Consider the following 19,033-nt stretch of genomic DNA (forward strand, 5'->3'; position numbering starts at 1 on the left):
CCACGTACTACTTGTGTGGCCTTACACAAGTCAGTTTCTATGAGCCCCAGCTTCCTCAGGTATAAAATTAGGATAAAGTCTACACTGCAAGTTGTTGTGAAGATTAGAAATGATATGTATAAAAGCACAAGCAGAGTACCTGACTCATAAAAAGGGCTCAAGACACTGTATTATGATTATATAATATTATACCTACAAATAATTTCATGCCTGAAATTTCTCACAAGATACAATCTACAAAAATTGAATCTGATTTTCCATAGCTTTCAAAATGTTAAAACATGCTTTGAGAACACATAGTGATTATGCATATAATTAAATGTCCCTGGGGAAAGTATCAGACTTCTGGTTACAGGGAATAAAACTTTCAGTCATCTAAATAATAACCATTTATCCACTTCCAATAGAACAGTATGTTAAATTCACCAAGCTTATTGGAAATTCCCATAAGTAAAACAAGAGTCACTTTAGTCAGTAAATACTGTACAAAAAAGAAACTTTCCTCAAAACTCCAAGAATATTAAATTTACCTAACTTTTTCCAATTATCTGGGGATAACTAAAAGAAAAAAGCAAAGAAATGGAGGATATAAAGTGAGTTTACATACCTAGAACGAAAGAGAAAGCCTAGCTTAACTCTCCATAAATGAACATGCAGGCATGTGAAGGTTTCAAGTAAGACAGGATACTACCCATAAGTTATGTAATAGGTTTCAAAAGCAATTACTATAAAATGGAAAACCCTAAAGTTTACCAGGATTAGTACTTTCAGTCAGATGATTTTTTCACTAAGTACCTTTCTGACACAGGCCAAAATAATTTTTTGAAGGAAAAAAATAATAATAATAGTGCCAAACAGAATAGTTTCTGTTGTTGGCTTGGTATTGTTACTTTAAGTGGAAGAAAAAAAGTCCTTGGTATATATTCAAAAGATGGCATTATGGGCTAAGTATCCAGCAAGTATATAAAGAATATTCTCTTTCATAAAGAAATAACTATTTCTCCTGCTGCTGAAGCAAGTGGGAGCATGGCTTTAAAATGCCTGAAAAGATTCACCTCTCAAGAATTCTAAAGTGTTTGAAATGTTGCCCAAAATAGGTCATAGAGAAATAAAAATAAAGAGCAAAGTGATAAAGCAAAATACAATCACAAATTTGTGACAATCACAAATCAAAGAAAATCAAGTTTCACCTGACGCAGGCGTTTATTAGATGTCCCTGGACTACTTTTCCGTAAATTGCAAAATGCCTGCAGACCTTTCATCCAGTCCTACGAAAAATAACAGCATTTCAAAGAAATATAGTATACAATAGTTTATGCAATTTCCAATCAACAGTTTGGGTTTTTTCCCCAAATTCAATAGTTCCTTCCTTCTCTAGACTTCCATTTCTAAACTCAGAGTATCCTGTGCTTTAAATACATCTGTGCTCCAACAAAATAAAACAGTGACCAAAACAATTATAATTCTGTAAAATATTGATTGTATTATTGTAGAATCTCTATATTAGTCTTAAGTACCAATGAGTGATAATTTATTAGCCAGAAAATAAATTTACATATATTTAAGCAGTTAAATTTGAGGCACCCTAAAGCAGAATTGAACTTGATACATTTTGTGAAAGGAAGCCTGACTGCAAAAACAGTTGATAATGTGATGACTGATTTGATGACAAACATTCTAATCTTTACCTTAGACCATGATATAGGTAGAAATGTATAAGGGGGTCTGGGTGATTTATAAGCATTTTAAATATAACATTATATTTAAAACAATATTTCAGCCTAATATTAAGTTGCAGCTGTATTCTAAAATGTTTAATGATCTAGTACTCTGGAGAAAGGAGAGAACAATTTTAGGTTTACCAAAAATAAATCTAAATATTTTATTTGGCATACATGTTTCTAGAAAGCTCTGTACTACTGCTTCACTCAATTAGGTCTTTAGTTTGTTGGCTATTTCAATGAATCTGAACTCTGTCAGTGTTTAGAGAATGTCTTTTAATGGAGCAAACTTAAGACTAAATCAATTACCATAGCTTTCAGAAAGAGAAGACAATAACCAGAGATATCACAGGCCACCAAAGTAATAAAAAACTGGGACTATCAGTGGTATTTTTGAACTTTAAGGGATATATGGAAACAGAATATGGAAAGAGTATAGATAAATCCAATAAGATAATGTTATATTTATGTGAGGCATGCAAAACACATTGAAATGTCATCCAGGTATGTAAATTAACACATCTTTAGACAGAACATGATAAAATAACTGGAAGATAGGATACTCAAGTTTAAGTTTCTTTTCTAACTCAATATCTAACATTAAAAAAAGTCAAACAGCAAAATATTATGATCCCTATTTTTGCAAATTAGGGCTACATACCCACAAAACAAGGTTTTATGTGTATCATAAGTTAGTAATAAGTATTCAATTGAGATATTTTTCCATATATATGATATTCAATTATAAGCCATAAAACAAAATGGCTCATTCATCAAATTTATTCTACACCCTAAGATATTTTCGTAATTTATGAGTCAGGGGCGCATGCCAGGATCCAGAGTTTTAGGAGCATTTGCCTCATATCCAGGGTTGGCAAATTATCTTCTTTTTTTTCAACAAAGTCACTTTCTTTCACCTCTAAACTACCTTCGGGTTCCTTCCATAGAGTATAAGCAGAAGAAATATAGCCATATTTCTACAAAATACCTTTAAACACCCCAGAAATATTATGGTTCAAAGAAATCAAAGTACTTTTAAAAGGAGATTTTTAAAAACATTTCTTCACAGCATTACTTAAAACTTAATAAAAGTTTTACTAAGGGCATTGCACATGGATCAATGGCTAGTGCTGAAAGTAAACATTATATCTAGACTTAGAGAAAAACAGAAAATTCCTCAAAATTTTTTCCTTGTGATGACTGAATTTCTATTTTTAGACACAGTTCAACCAGTGAATAACAACAATGCTTATTAGCAAAACTAACTGGCTTACCTTTTTGACTGTACTTAGAATATAACCTTTCTGCAGAGAGGATTTTCAATGAACATTCTCAGTTGGACTCAACATCATAGCCCATTTAAAGGTCAATTTAAAATGGAGTTTTCCTAATAACCCTACACTGTGTTTTTCTGCATTTCTTTCAAAAAATTTTTTTTTACACATGAAAGTTTCTCATTCCTTAAAATAAAACATAATTAGATTTCAGGCATCCTTTTTATCACATTATCTTAAATGCAACAGCTTTCTATTCCAGTTAAAAAAGAAAACAAGGCCTGAATACATTTGACAGTAGTTGAAAAAACAGTTAACTTACCTCTGCTTGTTCTGGAGTTTCTCCTGCAAAGTAGAAGATGTAATGTTCTTCACTAAAGTGCTGAACCACTATCTGAAAACAGTTTGGCCTTTAAAATACAAACAAAAAAGTTATTAGGAAGTTTAACATACCAACTTTACACTAACTTTAGGAAAAAAATCACAGTATAATTATGTAATTTATATAAACTTAACAAAATTCTTAATTTAGAGAAATAATAATCCATTGTACTAGATTACGAAAAAGAAAATGTCAGCTGCGTATATTTTAGAAAGCTTTTTGTCTGCACTACTGAAATTTTATCAAACTATCAAAGTTTAAAAATATTTCACAGTACTGTGTAGATTAATTTTAAAAGGCATTAGAAATAGAAAAGTTACAATAAAATTGAAGCAGGAGTGCTAGAATTGCATGTAGCTAATTTAAAAATTTTAAAGCAAATAAAATGTTACTAAACTCAGTGCTTCAGGATGATATATAATATACATTTATATGTACTGGGAAAAGACTAGACATGTTCTTTAGGCCTAAAATGTTCTTAATGGTTATCTCTCAGTAGATTGTGGGTGATTTTAATTTTCTTCTTTATAATTTTACTTATTTCAAATTTTTTTTTAACAACTGGCTGTTTTTCCTCATTCCATTTTAATGGAAACATCATAAGCTTATTCTGAGAATCAAATGACGTAACAGTGGTGTGCAATAAATATTAGTTCTTATCTTCCTATAGTATGCACTGTAGTATAATTCATTTGACATGTAAGTACAATATTAGACAGTAGCTTATATCTTTTTGAAGATGTGCTGCCTTTCCAACTAGATTTGAAAATGTTTATAAAATGTTTAATAAGGGCCTTCAAGTTTTTGAAATTCAATAAATATTATTTCTATTTCTTGCTTTAACCAAAGAGTATATCTTACACTTTAGTGTTAGAAGGTCATAGCAAAATACCCAGAGTACAAGCTTAACATTTATTAAAGATAAAACCATCTCTTCAATGCTTTGAGAATACCATAACAATGGAATATGTCAACTGAAAACTTCTGATTCTGAAAGTGGTTTGTACCAGACTAACCCTCCTGGCAGGATAAAATATAAACCAAACAAAACACAACTGTTTGAAGTCACTGGAGAACAAGCAGCTCAGACTGAAGGGACCAAGATCATAGTGAGGTGAGACTGACATCCTTCACAGCTTTTCTTTTCAAGGTGTTTGCCAATTCCTAAACCGTGTAGGGCAGGACTCTGGGGCAATAAGCAGAAAACAGCATCTAAGAGGCTAAAAAGCTAACGAAGCACATTCAGAGTTTCACAGTGCTGGGAGAGACAAATGAGTTCAGGGCCTTTGAAAGAGAAAGCTTTCAGTTGAGACCCCTGAAGGGCTATTCAGAATAAGAGCAAACCAGAAATAGAACAGCCTTCACCAATACCTCCAGTTGATCCCTGAGTGGATCAATATGAACTAACCCTACTCTAACTTATCTGGCAAAAGAACAGTCCTTTCCGGAGACAATAACATTATCCACAGTTTTTCATACACTGTATCCACTATTCAGTCAAACATAAGTAGACATTACAGGAATCAGGATCAAATGATTGAAAAGCCAAAAGAAAAACAGACAAACAAGAAAGACCTACATATGATCCAGATATTGAGGACAGATACAACTTTCAACTATCTGTAATTAAAGTGCTTTAAAAAAAAAGATAACAGGGCTTCCCTGGTGGCGCAGTGCTTGAGAGTCCGCCTGCCGATACAGGGGACACGGGTTTGTGCCCCGGTCTGGGAAGATCCCACATGCTGCGGAGCGGCTGGGCCCGTGAGCCATGGCCGTTGAGCCTGAACGTCTGGAGCCTGTGCTCCACAACGGGAGAGGCCACAACAGTGAGAGGCCCACGCAAAATAATTAATAATAGAGAATTCTGCCACATAACTAGATATTTAGAACAAGAATCAAATGGAAATTCTAAAGTGGCAAAAGTAATAAAATTAAGACCTCAAAAAACGCATTTAACTACAAAAGAACAGATTTGTGAGCTGAAGGCAAATCAGAAGAAAATATCCAGCCTGAGGCACAGAGAGGAAAAAAATTATGAGAAACATAGAAAACCGTTTAATAGACACATGGGACATAGTAAAAGGAACATAACATGTAACATGAGTCCCAGAAGATTAAAGAGAATGTGGCAGTAGAACTGTTTAAAGAGATACTAATGAAGAATTTTCCAAAACTGACAACAGACATCAGGTCTCAGATTGAAGAAGCTCTACAAACATTAAGATACATTTAAAATATATACGTTTTTACAGTAGGCATATTTGGTTTAACTTTTGAAAATCTAAGGAAAGGAAAAATCTCAAAGCTTCCAGAGAAAGATGAAATACAGTACATGGTGAAGGAAAAAAGATACATTATCTCTAAAAGAGAAACAGAATGACAAAATGTTGAAAAGTAGAAAATCTTTAAAATGCTGAAAGAAAATAATTACCAACCTAAAATTTAATATCCAGCAAAAACATCCTTCTTAAACATAGATAAAACAATAAATACTGCCACAGTAAAAGATTCAGCCTAAGAAAAGATACAGGTATGAAATTCCCACATAAATATTCACTACAGTGATAACTGTATGATTGAATGTCTTCAAACTTGTGCTTCTGAAATCGTTTATATTTAAAGTAAAGCAGGGAAGAGCTTCAAGATAGCAGAAGACTAAGACGTGGAGATCACCTTCCTCCCCACAAATACATCAGAAATACATCTACATGTGGAACAACTCCTACAGAACACCTACTGAATGCTGGCAGAGACCTCAGACCTCCCAAAAGGTAAGAAACTCCCCAAGTACCTGGGTAGGGCCAAAGAAAAAAGAAAGAACAGACAAAAGAATAGGGACAGGACCTGCACCAGTGGGAAGGAGCTGTGAAGGAGCAAAGCAAAGGTTTCCACACACTAGGAGCCCCTTCGCGGGCAGAGACTGCGGGTGGTGGAGGGGGGAAGCTTCGGAGCCACGGAGGAGAGCGCAGCAACAGGGGTGCGGAGGGCAAAGCGGAGAGATTCCCGCACAGAGGATTGGTACTAACCAGCACTCACCAGCCCCAGAGGCTTGTCTGCTCACCCACCAGGATGGGCAGGGGCTGGGAGCTGAGGCTCGGGCTGTGGTTGGATCGCAGGGAGAGGACTGGGTTTGCCTGCGTGAACACAGCCTGAAGGGGGCTACTGCACCACACCTAGCAGGGAGGGAATCCAGGAAAAAGTCTGGAGCTGCCGAAAAGGCAAGAGACTTTTTCTTGCCTCTGTTTCCTGCTGCGTAACGAGAGGGGATTAAGAGCACCACTTAAAGGAGCTCCAGAGATGGGCGTGAGCTGTGGCTATCAGCGTGGACCCCAGAGACAGGCATGAGACACTAAGGCTGCTGATGCAGCCACCAAGAAGCCTGTGTGCAAGCACAGGTCACTATCCACACCTCCCCTCCCAGAAGCCTGTGCAGCCAGCCACAGGGTCCCGTGATCCAGGGACAACTTCCCCGGAAGAACACACGGCACACCTCAGGCTGGTGCAACGTCATGCCGGCCTCCGCCGCCACAGGCTCACCCCGAACTCCATACCCCTCCCTTGCCATGGCCTGAGTTAGCCAGAGCCTCCGAATCAGCTGCTGCTTTAACCCCATCCTGTCTGAGTGAAGAACAGATGCCCTCAGGCAACCTACACGCAGAGCCGGGGCCAAATCCAAAGCTGAACCCCAGGACCTGTGCCAACAAAGAAAAGAAAGGGAAATCTCTCCCAGCATCCTCAGGAGCAGTGGATTAAATCTCCACAATCAACTTGATGCACCCTGCATTTGTGGAATACCTGAATACACAACGAATCATCCCAAACTGAGGAGGTGGACTTTGGGAGCAACAATATTTTTTTTTTTCCCTTTTTCTTTTTTTGTGAGTGTGTATGTGTATGCTTCTGTGTGTGATTTTGTCTGTATAGATTTGCTTTTACCATTTGTCCTAGGGTTCTGTTTTTGTTGTTGTTGTCGTTGTTTTCTTATAGTATAGTTTTTAGTGCTTGTTATCATTGGTGGATTTGTTTTTTGGTTTGGTTGCTCTCTTCTTTTTTTCTTTTAATTAAAAAATATTTTAAATTATTATTTCTTTATTTTAATAACTATTTTATTTTATTTTATCTTCTTCTTTCTTTCTTTTTTATCTCCCTTTTATTCCGAGCCATGTGGATGACAGGCTCTTGGTGCTCCAGCCAGGCGTCAGGGCTGTGACTCTGAGGTGGGAGAGCCAAGTTCAGGACGTTGGTCCATAATATCAAACGGCGAAAATCTCCCAGAGATCTCCATCTCAACGCCCAGACCCACCTCCACTCAATGACCAGCAAACGCCAATGCTGGACACCCTATGCCAAACAACTAGCAAGACATAAACACAACCCCACCCAATAGCAGAGACCTGCCAAGAAGCATAACAAGGCCACAGACGCCCCAAAACACACCACCAGACGAGGACCTGCCCATCAGAAAGACAAGATCCAGCCTCATCCACCAGAACACAGGCACTAGTCCCCTCCACCAGGAAGCCTACACACCCACTGAACCAACCTTAGCCACTGGGGGCAGACACCAAAAACAACGGGAACTACGAACCTGCAGCCTACAAAAAGGAGACCCGAAACACAGTAAGTTAATAAGCAAAATGAGAAGACAGAGAAACACACAGCAGATGAAGGAGCAAGGTAAAAACCCACCAGACCTAACAAATGAAGAGGAAACAGGCAGTCTACCTGAAAAAGAACTCAGAATAATGATAGTAAAGATGATCCAAAATCTTGGAAATAGAATGGAGATAATACAAGAAACGCTTAACAAGGACCCAGAAGAACTAAAGAGCAAACAAACAGTAATGAACAACACAATAAATGAAATTAAAAATTCTCTAGAAAGGATCAATAGCAGAATAACTGAAGCAGTAAAACGGATAAGTGACCTGGAAGATAAAATAGTGGAAATAACTACTGCAGAGCAGAAAAAAGAAAAAAAAATGAAAAGAACTGAGGACAGTCTCAGAGACCTCTGGGACAACATTAAATGCACCAACATTTGAATTATAGGGGTCCCAGAAGAAGAAGACAAAAAGAAAGGGACTGAGAAGATATTTGAAGAGATTATAGTTGAAAACTTCCCTAAAATGGGAAAGGAAATAGTGGACCCCAGAGACAGGCATGAGACGCTAAGGAAGCACACACAGTCCCATACAAGATAAATACGAGGAGAAACACGCCAAGACACATATTAATCAAACTATCAAAAATTAAATACAAAGAAAAAATATTAAAAGCAGCAAGGGGAAAACAACAAATAACACATAAGGGAATCACCGTAAGGTTAACAGCTGATCTTTCAGCAGAAACTCTGCAAGCCAGAAGGGAGTGGCAGGACATATTTTAAATGATGAACGCAAAAAACCTACAACCAAGATTACTTCTACGCAACAAGGATCTCATTCAGATTTGACGGAGAAATTAAAACCTTTACAGACAAGCAAAAGCTAAGAGAACTCAGCACCAGCAAACCAGCTTTACAACAAATGCTAAAGGAACTTCTCTAGGCAAGAAACACAAGAAAAGGAAAAGACCTACAATAAAAAACCCAAAACAATTAAGAAAATGGTAATAGGAACATACATAACAATAATTACCTTGAATGTAAATAGATTAAATGCTCCAACCAAAAGACATAGACTGGCTGAATGGATACACACACAAGACCTGTATATATGCTGTCTACAAGAGACCCACTTCAGACCTAGGGACACATACAGACGGAAAGTGAAGGGATGGAAAAAGATATTCCATGAAAATGGAAATCAAAAGAAAGCTGGAGTAGCAATTCTCATATCAGAGAAAATAGACTAAAACAAACACTATTACAAGAGACAAAGAAAGACACTACATAATGATCAAGGGATTAATCCATGAAGAAGATAACAATGGTAAATATTTATGCACCCAACATAGGAGCACCTCAACATAAGGCAAATACTAACAGCCAAAAAAGGCGAAATCGGCAGTAACACAATCATAGTAGGGGACTTTCACACCCCACTTTCACCAATGGACAGATCATCCAAAATGAAAATAAATAAGGACACACAAGCTTTAAATGATACATTAAACAAGATGGACTTCAGTGATATTTATAGGACATTCCCTTCAAAAACAACAGAATACACTTCTCAAGTGCTCATGGAACATTCTGAAGGATAGCTCATACCCTGGGTCACAAATCAAGCCTTGGTAAATTTAAGAAAATTGAAATTGTATCGAGTATCTTTTCCAACCAAGACGCTATAAGACTAGATATAAATTACAGGAAAAAATCTGTAAAAAATAGAAACACATGGAGGCTAAACAATACACTACTTAATAACCAAGAGATCACTGACGAAATCAAAGAGGAAATCAAAAAAACCTAGAAACAAATGACAATGAAAACACGATAACCCAAAACCTATGGGATGCAGCAAAAGCAGTTCTAAGAGGGAATTTTATAGCAATACAATCCTACCTTAAGAAACATCTCAAGTAAACAACCTAACCTTACACTGACAGCAATTAGAGAACGAAGAACCAAAAAACCCCAAAGTTAGCAGAAGGAAAGACACCATAAAGATCAGATATATAAATAAATGAAAATGAAAGGAAGGAAACTACAGCAAAGATCAATAAAACTAAAATCTGGTTCTTTGATAAGATAAACAAAATTGCAAAACCATTAGCTAGACTCATCAAGAAAAAAATGGAGAAGACTCAAATCAATAGAATTAGATTAGAAATGAAAAAGGAGAAGTAATAACTGACACTGCAGAAATACAAAGGATCATGAGAGATTACTACAAGCAAGTATATGCCAATAAAATGGACAACCTGGAAGAAATGAACAAATTCTCAGAAATGCACAACCTTCCGAGACTGAACCAGGAAGAAATAGAAAATATGAACAGAACAATCACAAGCATTGAAATTGAAGCTGTGATTAAAAACCTTCCAACAAATAAAAGCCCAGGACCAGATGGCTTCACTGGCGAATTCTATCAAACATTTAGAGAAGAGCTAATAACACCTATCCTTCTCAAACTCTTCCAAAATACAGCAGAGGGAGGAACACTCCCAAACTCCTTCTACGAGGTCACCATCACCCTGATACCAAAACCAGACAAAGAAGTCGCAAAGAAAGAAAACTACAGGCCAAAATCACTGATGAACATAGATGCAAAAATCCTCAACAAAATACTGGCAAACAGAATCCAACAGCACATTAAAAGGATCATACACCATGATCAAGTGGGGTTTATCCCAGGAATGCAAGGATTCTTCAATATATGCAAATCAGTCAATGTGATACACCATATTAACAAATTGGAGGAGAAAAACCATATGGTCATCTCAATAGATGCAGAAAAAGTTTTCGACAAAATTCAACACCCATTTATGATAAAAACCCTCCAAAAGTAGGCATAGAGGGAACTTACCTCAACGTAATAAAGGCCATATATGTCACACCCACAGCCAACATCGTCCTCAATGGTGAAAAACTGAAACCATTTCCACTAAGAGCAGGAACAAGACAAGGTTACCCACTCTCACCACTGTTATTCAACATAGTTTTGGAAGTTTTAGCCACAGCAATTAGAGAAGAAAAAGAAATAAAAGGAATCCAAATCGGAAAAGAAGAAGTAAAGCTGTCACTGTTTGCAGATGACATGATACTATATAGAGAGAATCCTAAAGATGCCACCAGAAAACTACTAGAGCTAATCAATGAATTTGGTAAAGTAGCAGAATACAAATTTATGCACAGAAATCTCTGGCATTCCTATAAACTAATGATGAAAAATCTGAAAGTGAAATTAAGAAAACACTCCCATTTACCACTGCAACAAAAAGAATAAAATATCTAGGAATAAACCTACCTAAGGAGACAAAAGCCCTGTATGCAGAAAATTATAAGACAGTGATGAAAGAAATTAAAGATGATACAAATAGATGGAGAGATATACCATGTTCTTGGATTGGAAGAATCAACACTGTGAAAATGACTCTACTACCCAAAGCAATCTACAGATTGAATGCAATCCCTATCAAACTACCACTGGCATTTTTTACAGAACCAGAACAAAAAAATCTCACTATTTGTGTGGAAACACAAAAGACCCCAAACAGCCAAAGCAATCTTGAGAAAGAAAAATGGAGCTGGAGGAATCAGGCTCCCTGACTTCAGACTATACTACAAAGCTACAGTAATCAAGAGAGTATGGTACTGGCACAAAAACAGTAATATGGATCAACAGAACAGGATGGAAAGCCCAGAGATAAACCCACACACATATGGTCAACTTATTGTGTTTTGTTTTTGTTTTTGTTTTGGCGGTATGCAGGCCTCTCACTGTTGTGGCCTCTCCCACTGCGGAGCACAGGCTCTGGACGCGCAGGCTCAGCAGCCATGGCTTACGGGCCCAGCCGCTCCGTGGCATGTGGGATCTTCCCGGACCGGGGCACAAACCCGTGTCCCCTGTATTGGCAGGCGGACTCTCAACCACTGCGCCACCAGGGAAGCCCGGTCACCTTATTTTTGATAAAGGTGGCAAGAATATACAATGCAGAAAAGACAGCCTCTTCAATAAGTGGTTCTGGGAAAACTGGACAGCTATATGTAAAATAATGATATTAGAACCCTCCCTAACACCATACACAAAAATAAACTCAAAATGGATTAAAGACCTAAATGTAAGGCTAGATACTATTAAACTCTTAGGCAGAACACTTCATGACATAAATCACAGCAAAACATAGGCAGAACACTTCATGACATACATCACAGCAAGATCCTTTTTGACCCACCTCCTAGAGAATTGGAAATAAAAACAAAAATAAACAAATGGGACCTAATGAAACTTAAAAGCTTTTGTACAGCATAGGAACCCAGAAACAAGATGAAAAGACAACCCTCAGAATGGGAGAAAATATTTGCAAATGAAGCAACTGACACAGGACTAATCTCCAACATTTACAAGCAACATTTACAACATTTACAACATTTACAATATCAAAAAAACAAAGAACCCAATCCAAAAATGGGCAGAAGACCTAAATAGACATTTCTCCAAAGAAGATATACAGATTGCCAACAAACACATGAAAGAATGCTCAACATCATTAATCACTAGCGAAATGCAAATCAAAACTACAATGAGATATCGTTTCACACTGGTCAGAATGGCCATCATCAAAACATCTACAAACAATAAATGCTGGAGAGGCTGTGGAGAAAAGGGAACCCTCTTGCACTGTTGGTGGGAATGTAAATTGATACAGCCACTAATGGAGAACAGTATGTATATTTCTTAAAAAACTAAAAATAGAACTACCATACGACCCAGCAATCCTACTACTGGGCATATACCGTGAGAAAACCATAATTCAAAAAGAGTCATGTACCACAATGTTCACTGCAGCTGTATTTACTATAGCCAGCATATGGAAGCAACCTAAGTGTCCATCAACAGATGAATGGATAAAGAAGATGTGGCACATATATACAATGGACTATTACTTAGCCATAAAAAGAAACGAAACTAAATTATTTGTAGTGAGGTGGATGGACCTAGAGTCTGTCATACAGAGTGAAGTTAAGTCAGAAAGAGAAAAACAAATACCGTATGCTAACACATATATATGGAATCTAAGAAAAAACAAAAAATGGTCATGAAGAACCTAGGGACAAGACGGAATAAAGATGCAGACCCACTAGAGAATGGACTTGAGGATATGGGGAGGGGGAAGGGTAAGCTGGGACAAAGTGAGAGAGTGGCAATGGACACATATATACTACCAAATGTAAAACAGATAGCTAGTGAAAAGCAGCCGCATAGCACAGGGAAATCATCTCGGTGCTTTGTGACCACCTAGAGCGGTGGGATAGGGAGGGTGGGAGGGAGGGAGACGCAAGAGGGAAGAGATATGGGGATATATGTATAACTGAATCACTTTGTTATAAAGCAGAAACTAATATACCATTGTAAAGCACTTATACTCCAACAAAGTTGTTTAAAAAAAAAAAAGTAAAGCAGTATTAAAAGTCAGAAGTTTAATACAAAGAGATAGAATGCTTAGAGACCTGTGAATAATACTGAAAATAAGCTGGAAAAATTGTAGAGCTGTGCAACTAAAGTGCTGGGGAAAACAGCCAAACGAGCAGTGCTGTCCTCCACAGGCTAGGCGTGCATACCAGTCCTCTCTACTGGTGAGGGCTGCCATTAACTTTCACATTAGACTTCACCTAAATGCTCAAGGTCAGTCAGTGTATTGGGTTCTATGCTTACACAAAGCGAGAAATATTCAATGACTGCTATCTATTTGATAACACAACAAACAGTGTATTCTCAGGATTTTCAATAGTTACTGGAATACACAATAGTGTATTCTCAGGATTTTCAATAGTTCACTTCTCCTTTCTCTGGTACTGTTTGCCACCTCACTATCATGAAGGAAGCGGCTTTGTGAGAAGAATCCAGTACACACCAAGTAAGGCAGAGTAGAAAGACTGAAAAGCCAGAGGTCTGATCCAACTACATCTAAAGGCCAAGGTTCCCATACTGTAAAGGGAGGGGAAAAGAATCCTATGAAATCCTACCTTGCCCAAACTTTTTTTGCTTTTTTTGGGGGGTGGGGACAGCTGTTTTTAGGAGATATTAAGAAGGGTTTGAGAGAAAAAAAGGGAGAGTATCAAGGTCCAATGAATTCATGAAATACTGCATATTATACTCCCCTCTTGGTGATTCACAATACAAACACTGGCTAAAACTCCAGAATACCCCTCTGTAAGGAAAATTATTTGTTCAATTCAGCATTTCCCAAACCTATCTGACCATTTAAAAAATGAACTGTTAAAATCACTAATGTGATCTCCTAAACACCGTTTGGAAAAAAAGAAATGACAAGCTTTTATGCTCCACAGGTACTTCTCTTGAAGCTTTCCCAACTTAAATAGGATAAATTAGGGTTGCCTAGTAGAAATGCCATCCTGCAGCATAAGCTGTTAAAAAAAACTGTTTTAATTGCCTGCGTTTTATTCATCATAGCAATAGGTAATAAAAGTGCTAAATATATCTAAAAACACTCTAGAATGGATTATTGATAATACTGATGGTGAAATACAAAGAAAGGCCCTTATTACAAAAAACTAGATGTAATCAAGAGCTGAATTTGCCTTGTGCTGTTCAGGATTTACCTTTAGTTTATACGATTATTTTATTTTTTAAAAAACTCTAACATTAAGAAAAAATGTTTTAATTTCAAATCTGAAATACTCTCCTCTTTCCTATTGAAATAATTGTTTTTATACTACAATTGTCTCTCAATGTCAACTTTCTTAGGAATCAAGTTAATAGTACAACTGAGTGTATCTACTACCATCAGATGCACCGAGTTAACCAAGAATGATAAAATAGGGGAAAGGAGACAAGACTCAAAGTAAGTCACTCAAAAGAGTGGTGGTAGGTGCAGGCAGGAAACACACTACATACAGATCAAGTCTCACTACAGGAGAGGCATAGATTCCAAAGGTTTCTATGTGATATAGTGGAGTAGAATTTTATGCATAGGTTAGTCTAAAATAAGTAAGGAAGACAGAAATTACCCTAGAGAGTATATGTGACATTTTCAGATGGCACAAATTGGTTTGCTATGCTTTGAAATGATCTGAACATACTATTTTTTTATTAAAACAATTCCAAAAAGAAATAGGAAACCAATTTCTTACCTGCCAAAGAGACTATCATGAACAACATAGACAGAACACACGCTGAGATCTATTAATCCTTTTGGTTTTGTAGCTCGTTTTTCACTTTCAAAATAAATAAGTTGGGCATCACTGCCCTCTAAGATAAAATATAAATTTTTCCACCTTTTTCCTTTGCCTGTTAAAAAAAATTGTTTCCCCTTAGCCAAATAATGAACTATGAAGTCATATATAGTAAAATCATAAAAATTATTGTTGCTAAAAATTAAATATATTTTTATTCCAAAGCTTAAATAACACCAATCCTTACAAAATGAGAAAGTGTCTGTAATATATCTGTAGAAAAATATCTTTTGTTATATTGCTTGCTTTAATGAGTCACTGAGTAAGTGACAAGGGTACCTTAACAGTATGTTTAGAGATTTCATTATGATAAAATCTTTAAAATTCTTGCTTAGGATTCATACTTTTCCAGTCATGAGAAAAAAAACTCTTCTACTAATCATGCACCCCTCAATGCCCCAACATTTCTTAATGCCAAACTGAGGCAAATACATAAAATAGAAACATCAATACTATGAATGTGCCAAGTGCCAATAAGAATTTTCTCTTAAAAAATAAAAAAGTTATGGGGTAGAGAGGGGCTCAAGAATCAGATACCAACTTATTAAATACGTATCTCAATGATAAGTTTTATGCCCAATATTTACAATGCTTCTAATAAATGTTAACGGTAAAATACTGAAATTGAATCTTTAGTCTTAAAAGTTTCACACTTACCTTTTTTTAGAAGATAACCTTTTTTAACAATGTTTTTATAAAAGGCATCCTTTGTTTTACGACGAATTGTATTATAAATTTCCTTGCCATCCACTGTATCATTGAGTACTTGTTCTTGATCCTGAATTTTCAAAAATACTAAAATTATTTCATGAATTCTTGATGGAAATGAAGTAAAACCTACTAAACTACCAATTTAAAAACCAGATTGTCTGTCTACATTAAAAAAATTTTAATACTGAAATCTAAAATAATGTAACATATATATTATTAAGAGATCTTTGCTTTCCAAAGAAATTTTCAAAAAAGTAAGCTTACCATTTCTCAAGAATATGGACAACTAATAAGCTTTTTATTTGAAAAATAGAGCGTGTTTTTATGTTTTACAAGCAGCATTGTTTTGAAAACATGAATTTGTCCAAGCATAACTGATAGATTAGAACCAATTTGAGCATAAAGCAAATTCATGTTTGCTTACGGACAATTATATCCATGAGAAACTCTATGTGAATGCAGAAAATTGCACCCAGCTGAACTGAGATGCCTAGGAATATGCAAAATACATCACAAAAGCCTAAAAGCCTCCCCAGCTTCACCGAGTGTTACACGCCATACCCATCCATCCACATCTGGTGTTCTAATGTATCTAATTTCAGATAATCCTCCTTGTACCACTTCCCGCTATTTACAGCCCTTCTGATGGCCTCTTCCACAAGTAAACTTCAGGTCTTTTTCAAGGTAAAATGCCTTATTTATTGTAATATTTAAATATTTCTTACCCATTTAGCATGTATAAAAACTACGCTACATTTTTACTAGCTTCTTATCTTTATGTGTCACTGATGAAGTTTTTGAGTGTTGTACCCTTAACCCCCCCTTTTTCCATAATCCTGTGGTTTTTATTGTATGATTTCATATAACACCATGACTTACAGGAATGCATGTGTGTTAAATGCTAAATCCCTGCCCCCCTCCAAGTAACAAAAAGAATTATGATGTCAGGAAGAATACAAAGAGAAGAGTGCTTCTATAAATGATCTTCCCAAAATAAGTCAATCTTCAATATTACCATCAAGGTCCAATGGACCCAATTTTAGTTTTTAGTTTCTTTCTTGAGCAGCTCTTACTATTTGCAAGAATTAATATTTTATGACTTTGTTTTCTTAGAAACTTATGGATCCAGCTGATCGTTTTATAAATCTAAGATACGTTATGGGATTTTCACGAATTATATTTTTCCTATATCTTGAAACACTCTGCTATTTCATCATCGTAGGAACAATTTCATCATGACTTAACAATTATTCTCGAGTATGCCAAAGAGCAGGCACTGGCAAACCACAGCACATGGACCAAATCTAGCCTACTGCCTGTTTTTGGACATAAGGTTTTATTGGAACACAGCCATGGCTCATTCCTTTACATACTATCTGTGGTTGCTTTCACACTACAAAGGCAGTTTAGTAACTGAGACAGAGACTGAATGGCCCACAAAACCTAAAATGTTTATTATCTGGTCCTTTACAGAAAAGTTTGCCAGCCCTTGGTCTAGAGCGTGATCCAACAGTGAAATAAATCATCTCTATTGCATCACCCTTTGGCATTTTTTACTCTGTGGCCAACTATTGTAGCATCTTTCAAAAAAGTATAAAAGGCCATCTTTGTTATATTTTTATTAGTTTTCATTGAACGCATAAGAAAATTCAGAATTCTTAATTTTCTGATCATAACAGCAAAGAGAAAAAAATTGACAAAGAAAGATGCTTGACAATTATAAAAAGACTCAGATGATAAATGCAAAGAAACAGCAAGACTCTGGGATCTATTGTGATGATAAAATTGATTTTGATAAGCAAAATCTCAGACTATAATTCTTCAGATGGTAATCTCCTTGGTGATTTTTCTCAAACTAAGAATCGCTGAGTAAATGATATATTTCTAGGGGAAAAGAAATATAGTGCTCTCATCTAGTTAGTGATTCAATAGGAAGGACATCATCATGCAATAATTTGTAACAAGAATCTAGATTATCCTGTTTCCTAAAAGGAAATGAGGATTCTTTAAATTTTTATGATTGTGCACCAAGATTTACTCAGTATGATTTGTAAATGGACAAAGGTTACCAGAAGGAAACATATAATGTAGAAATTTAAAAATTCACCATATTGATCATTCTGATGTCTATAAACCTAAACATAAAAATGTATTACACTTATGAAGCAATAAAGACTGTACTATCCAACAAAATAATGAACCATCAAAGTTTTCAAAAGTATTGCAGTTGATGATGCAAGAACAGCAAGAAAGAATCATAAACTAGAACCCAGTTGAAATATATTTAAAATCTGGAATCAGTACTGCATTTTGACAGTAAAAACGTAAGAAGAACCAGAGTAATCATAAGCAAGAACTTATAAAAGATGTATCTGAAATTTGGATTTACAAGATGGATATGTTCCAAGTCCATGCATGACAGTGGATGAACAGTTAGCTGCATTCTATTTCACGTAGGTAACCCTTTATAACCAAGGAAATATGTAACAAAAATGGGGTTTGCTACATTTAAATTCTTATTAAATTTTCTAATAAAGTTTTTTTGTACTAAAGCTTTATTCTTCTACAAATTATTCAGAAAATGACTAAGAATATAAAAAATTTTAAAAGATACATTGTACCCAGATGATAAATAGTGATGACTACCCTTCCTAGTTGTATAGATTTGTGCTTACCAGTCTTTATTACAGTAGTGATAATATTTACTGTTAGGTGCAGAATGGGGCACATTTGTAGTTTATTATTTAAGACATATTACTACACCTACATTTAGATTTAAATATCTGATTTCAAGATAATCTATATAAGTCTTTCCTACTTATTTTAAGATAGGGGCTGATCAACTGATCTGTAACTCCTACATTAGAAGACACCGCAGGCAAGGACACAACCTCACAGTCCAAGTTCCAGTAAATTACTGGATGACAGTAGGGAAGGCTTCTCAGCCTACTCTTTGTACACAGTTCTGAAGAAGGAAGTCTTATATACATTACTCCCCAAGGGAAGTAGATAATCTGACAGGTGAGAGTCTAACAGCCACTGAAGCAAGCTTTTGCATAGCGGTTAGGTGTGCAGGCTCCTG

The 19,033-nt window shown here is 36.0% G+C and overlaps 1 protein-coding gene across 1 annotated transcript in view; it reads right to left on the bottom strand.

Annotated features, from left to right (window-relative positions):
* RASA1 (RAS p21 protein activator 1) overlaps positions 1-19,033 on the bottom strand; it is a 108,753-nt gene that overhangs the window by 17,405 nt on the left and 72,315 nt on the right. Inside the window, exons 10-13 of the mRNA XM_007448155.1 lie at positions 15,898-16,018; positions 15,139-15,295; positions 3,318-3,405; positions 1,191-1,268 (exon numbers count right to left, since the gene is read on the bottom strand). Of these exons, the coding sequence (XP_007448217.1) occupies positions 1,191-1,268; positions 3,318-3,405; positions 15,139-15,295; positions 15,898-16,018 (444 nt within the window). The remainder of the gene's footprint in view (positions 1-1,190; positions 1,269-3,317; positions 3,406-15,138; positions 15,296-15,897; positions 16,019-19,033) is intronic.

This window comes from Lipotes vexillifer, unplaced genomic scaffold (genome assembly GCF_000442215.2).
Source record: "Lipotes vexillifer unplaced genomic scaffold, Lipotes_vexillifer_v1.1 scaffold990, whole genome shotgun sequence".
NCBI lineage: Eukaryota > Metazoa > Chordata > Mammalia > Artiodactyla > Lipotidae > Lipotes > Lipotes vexillifer.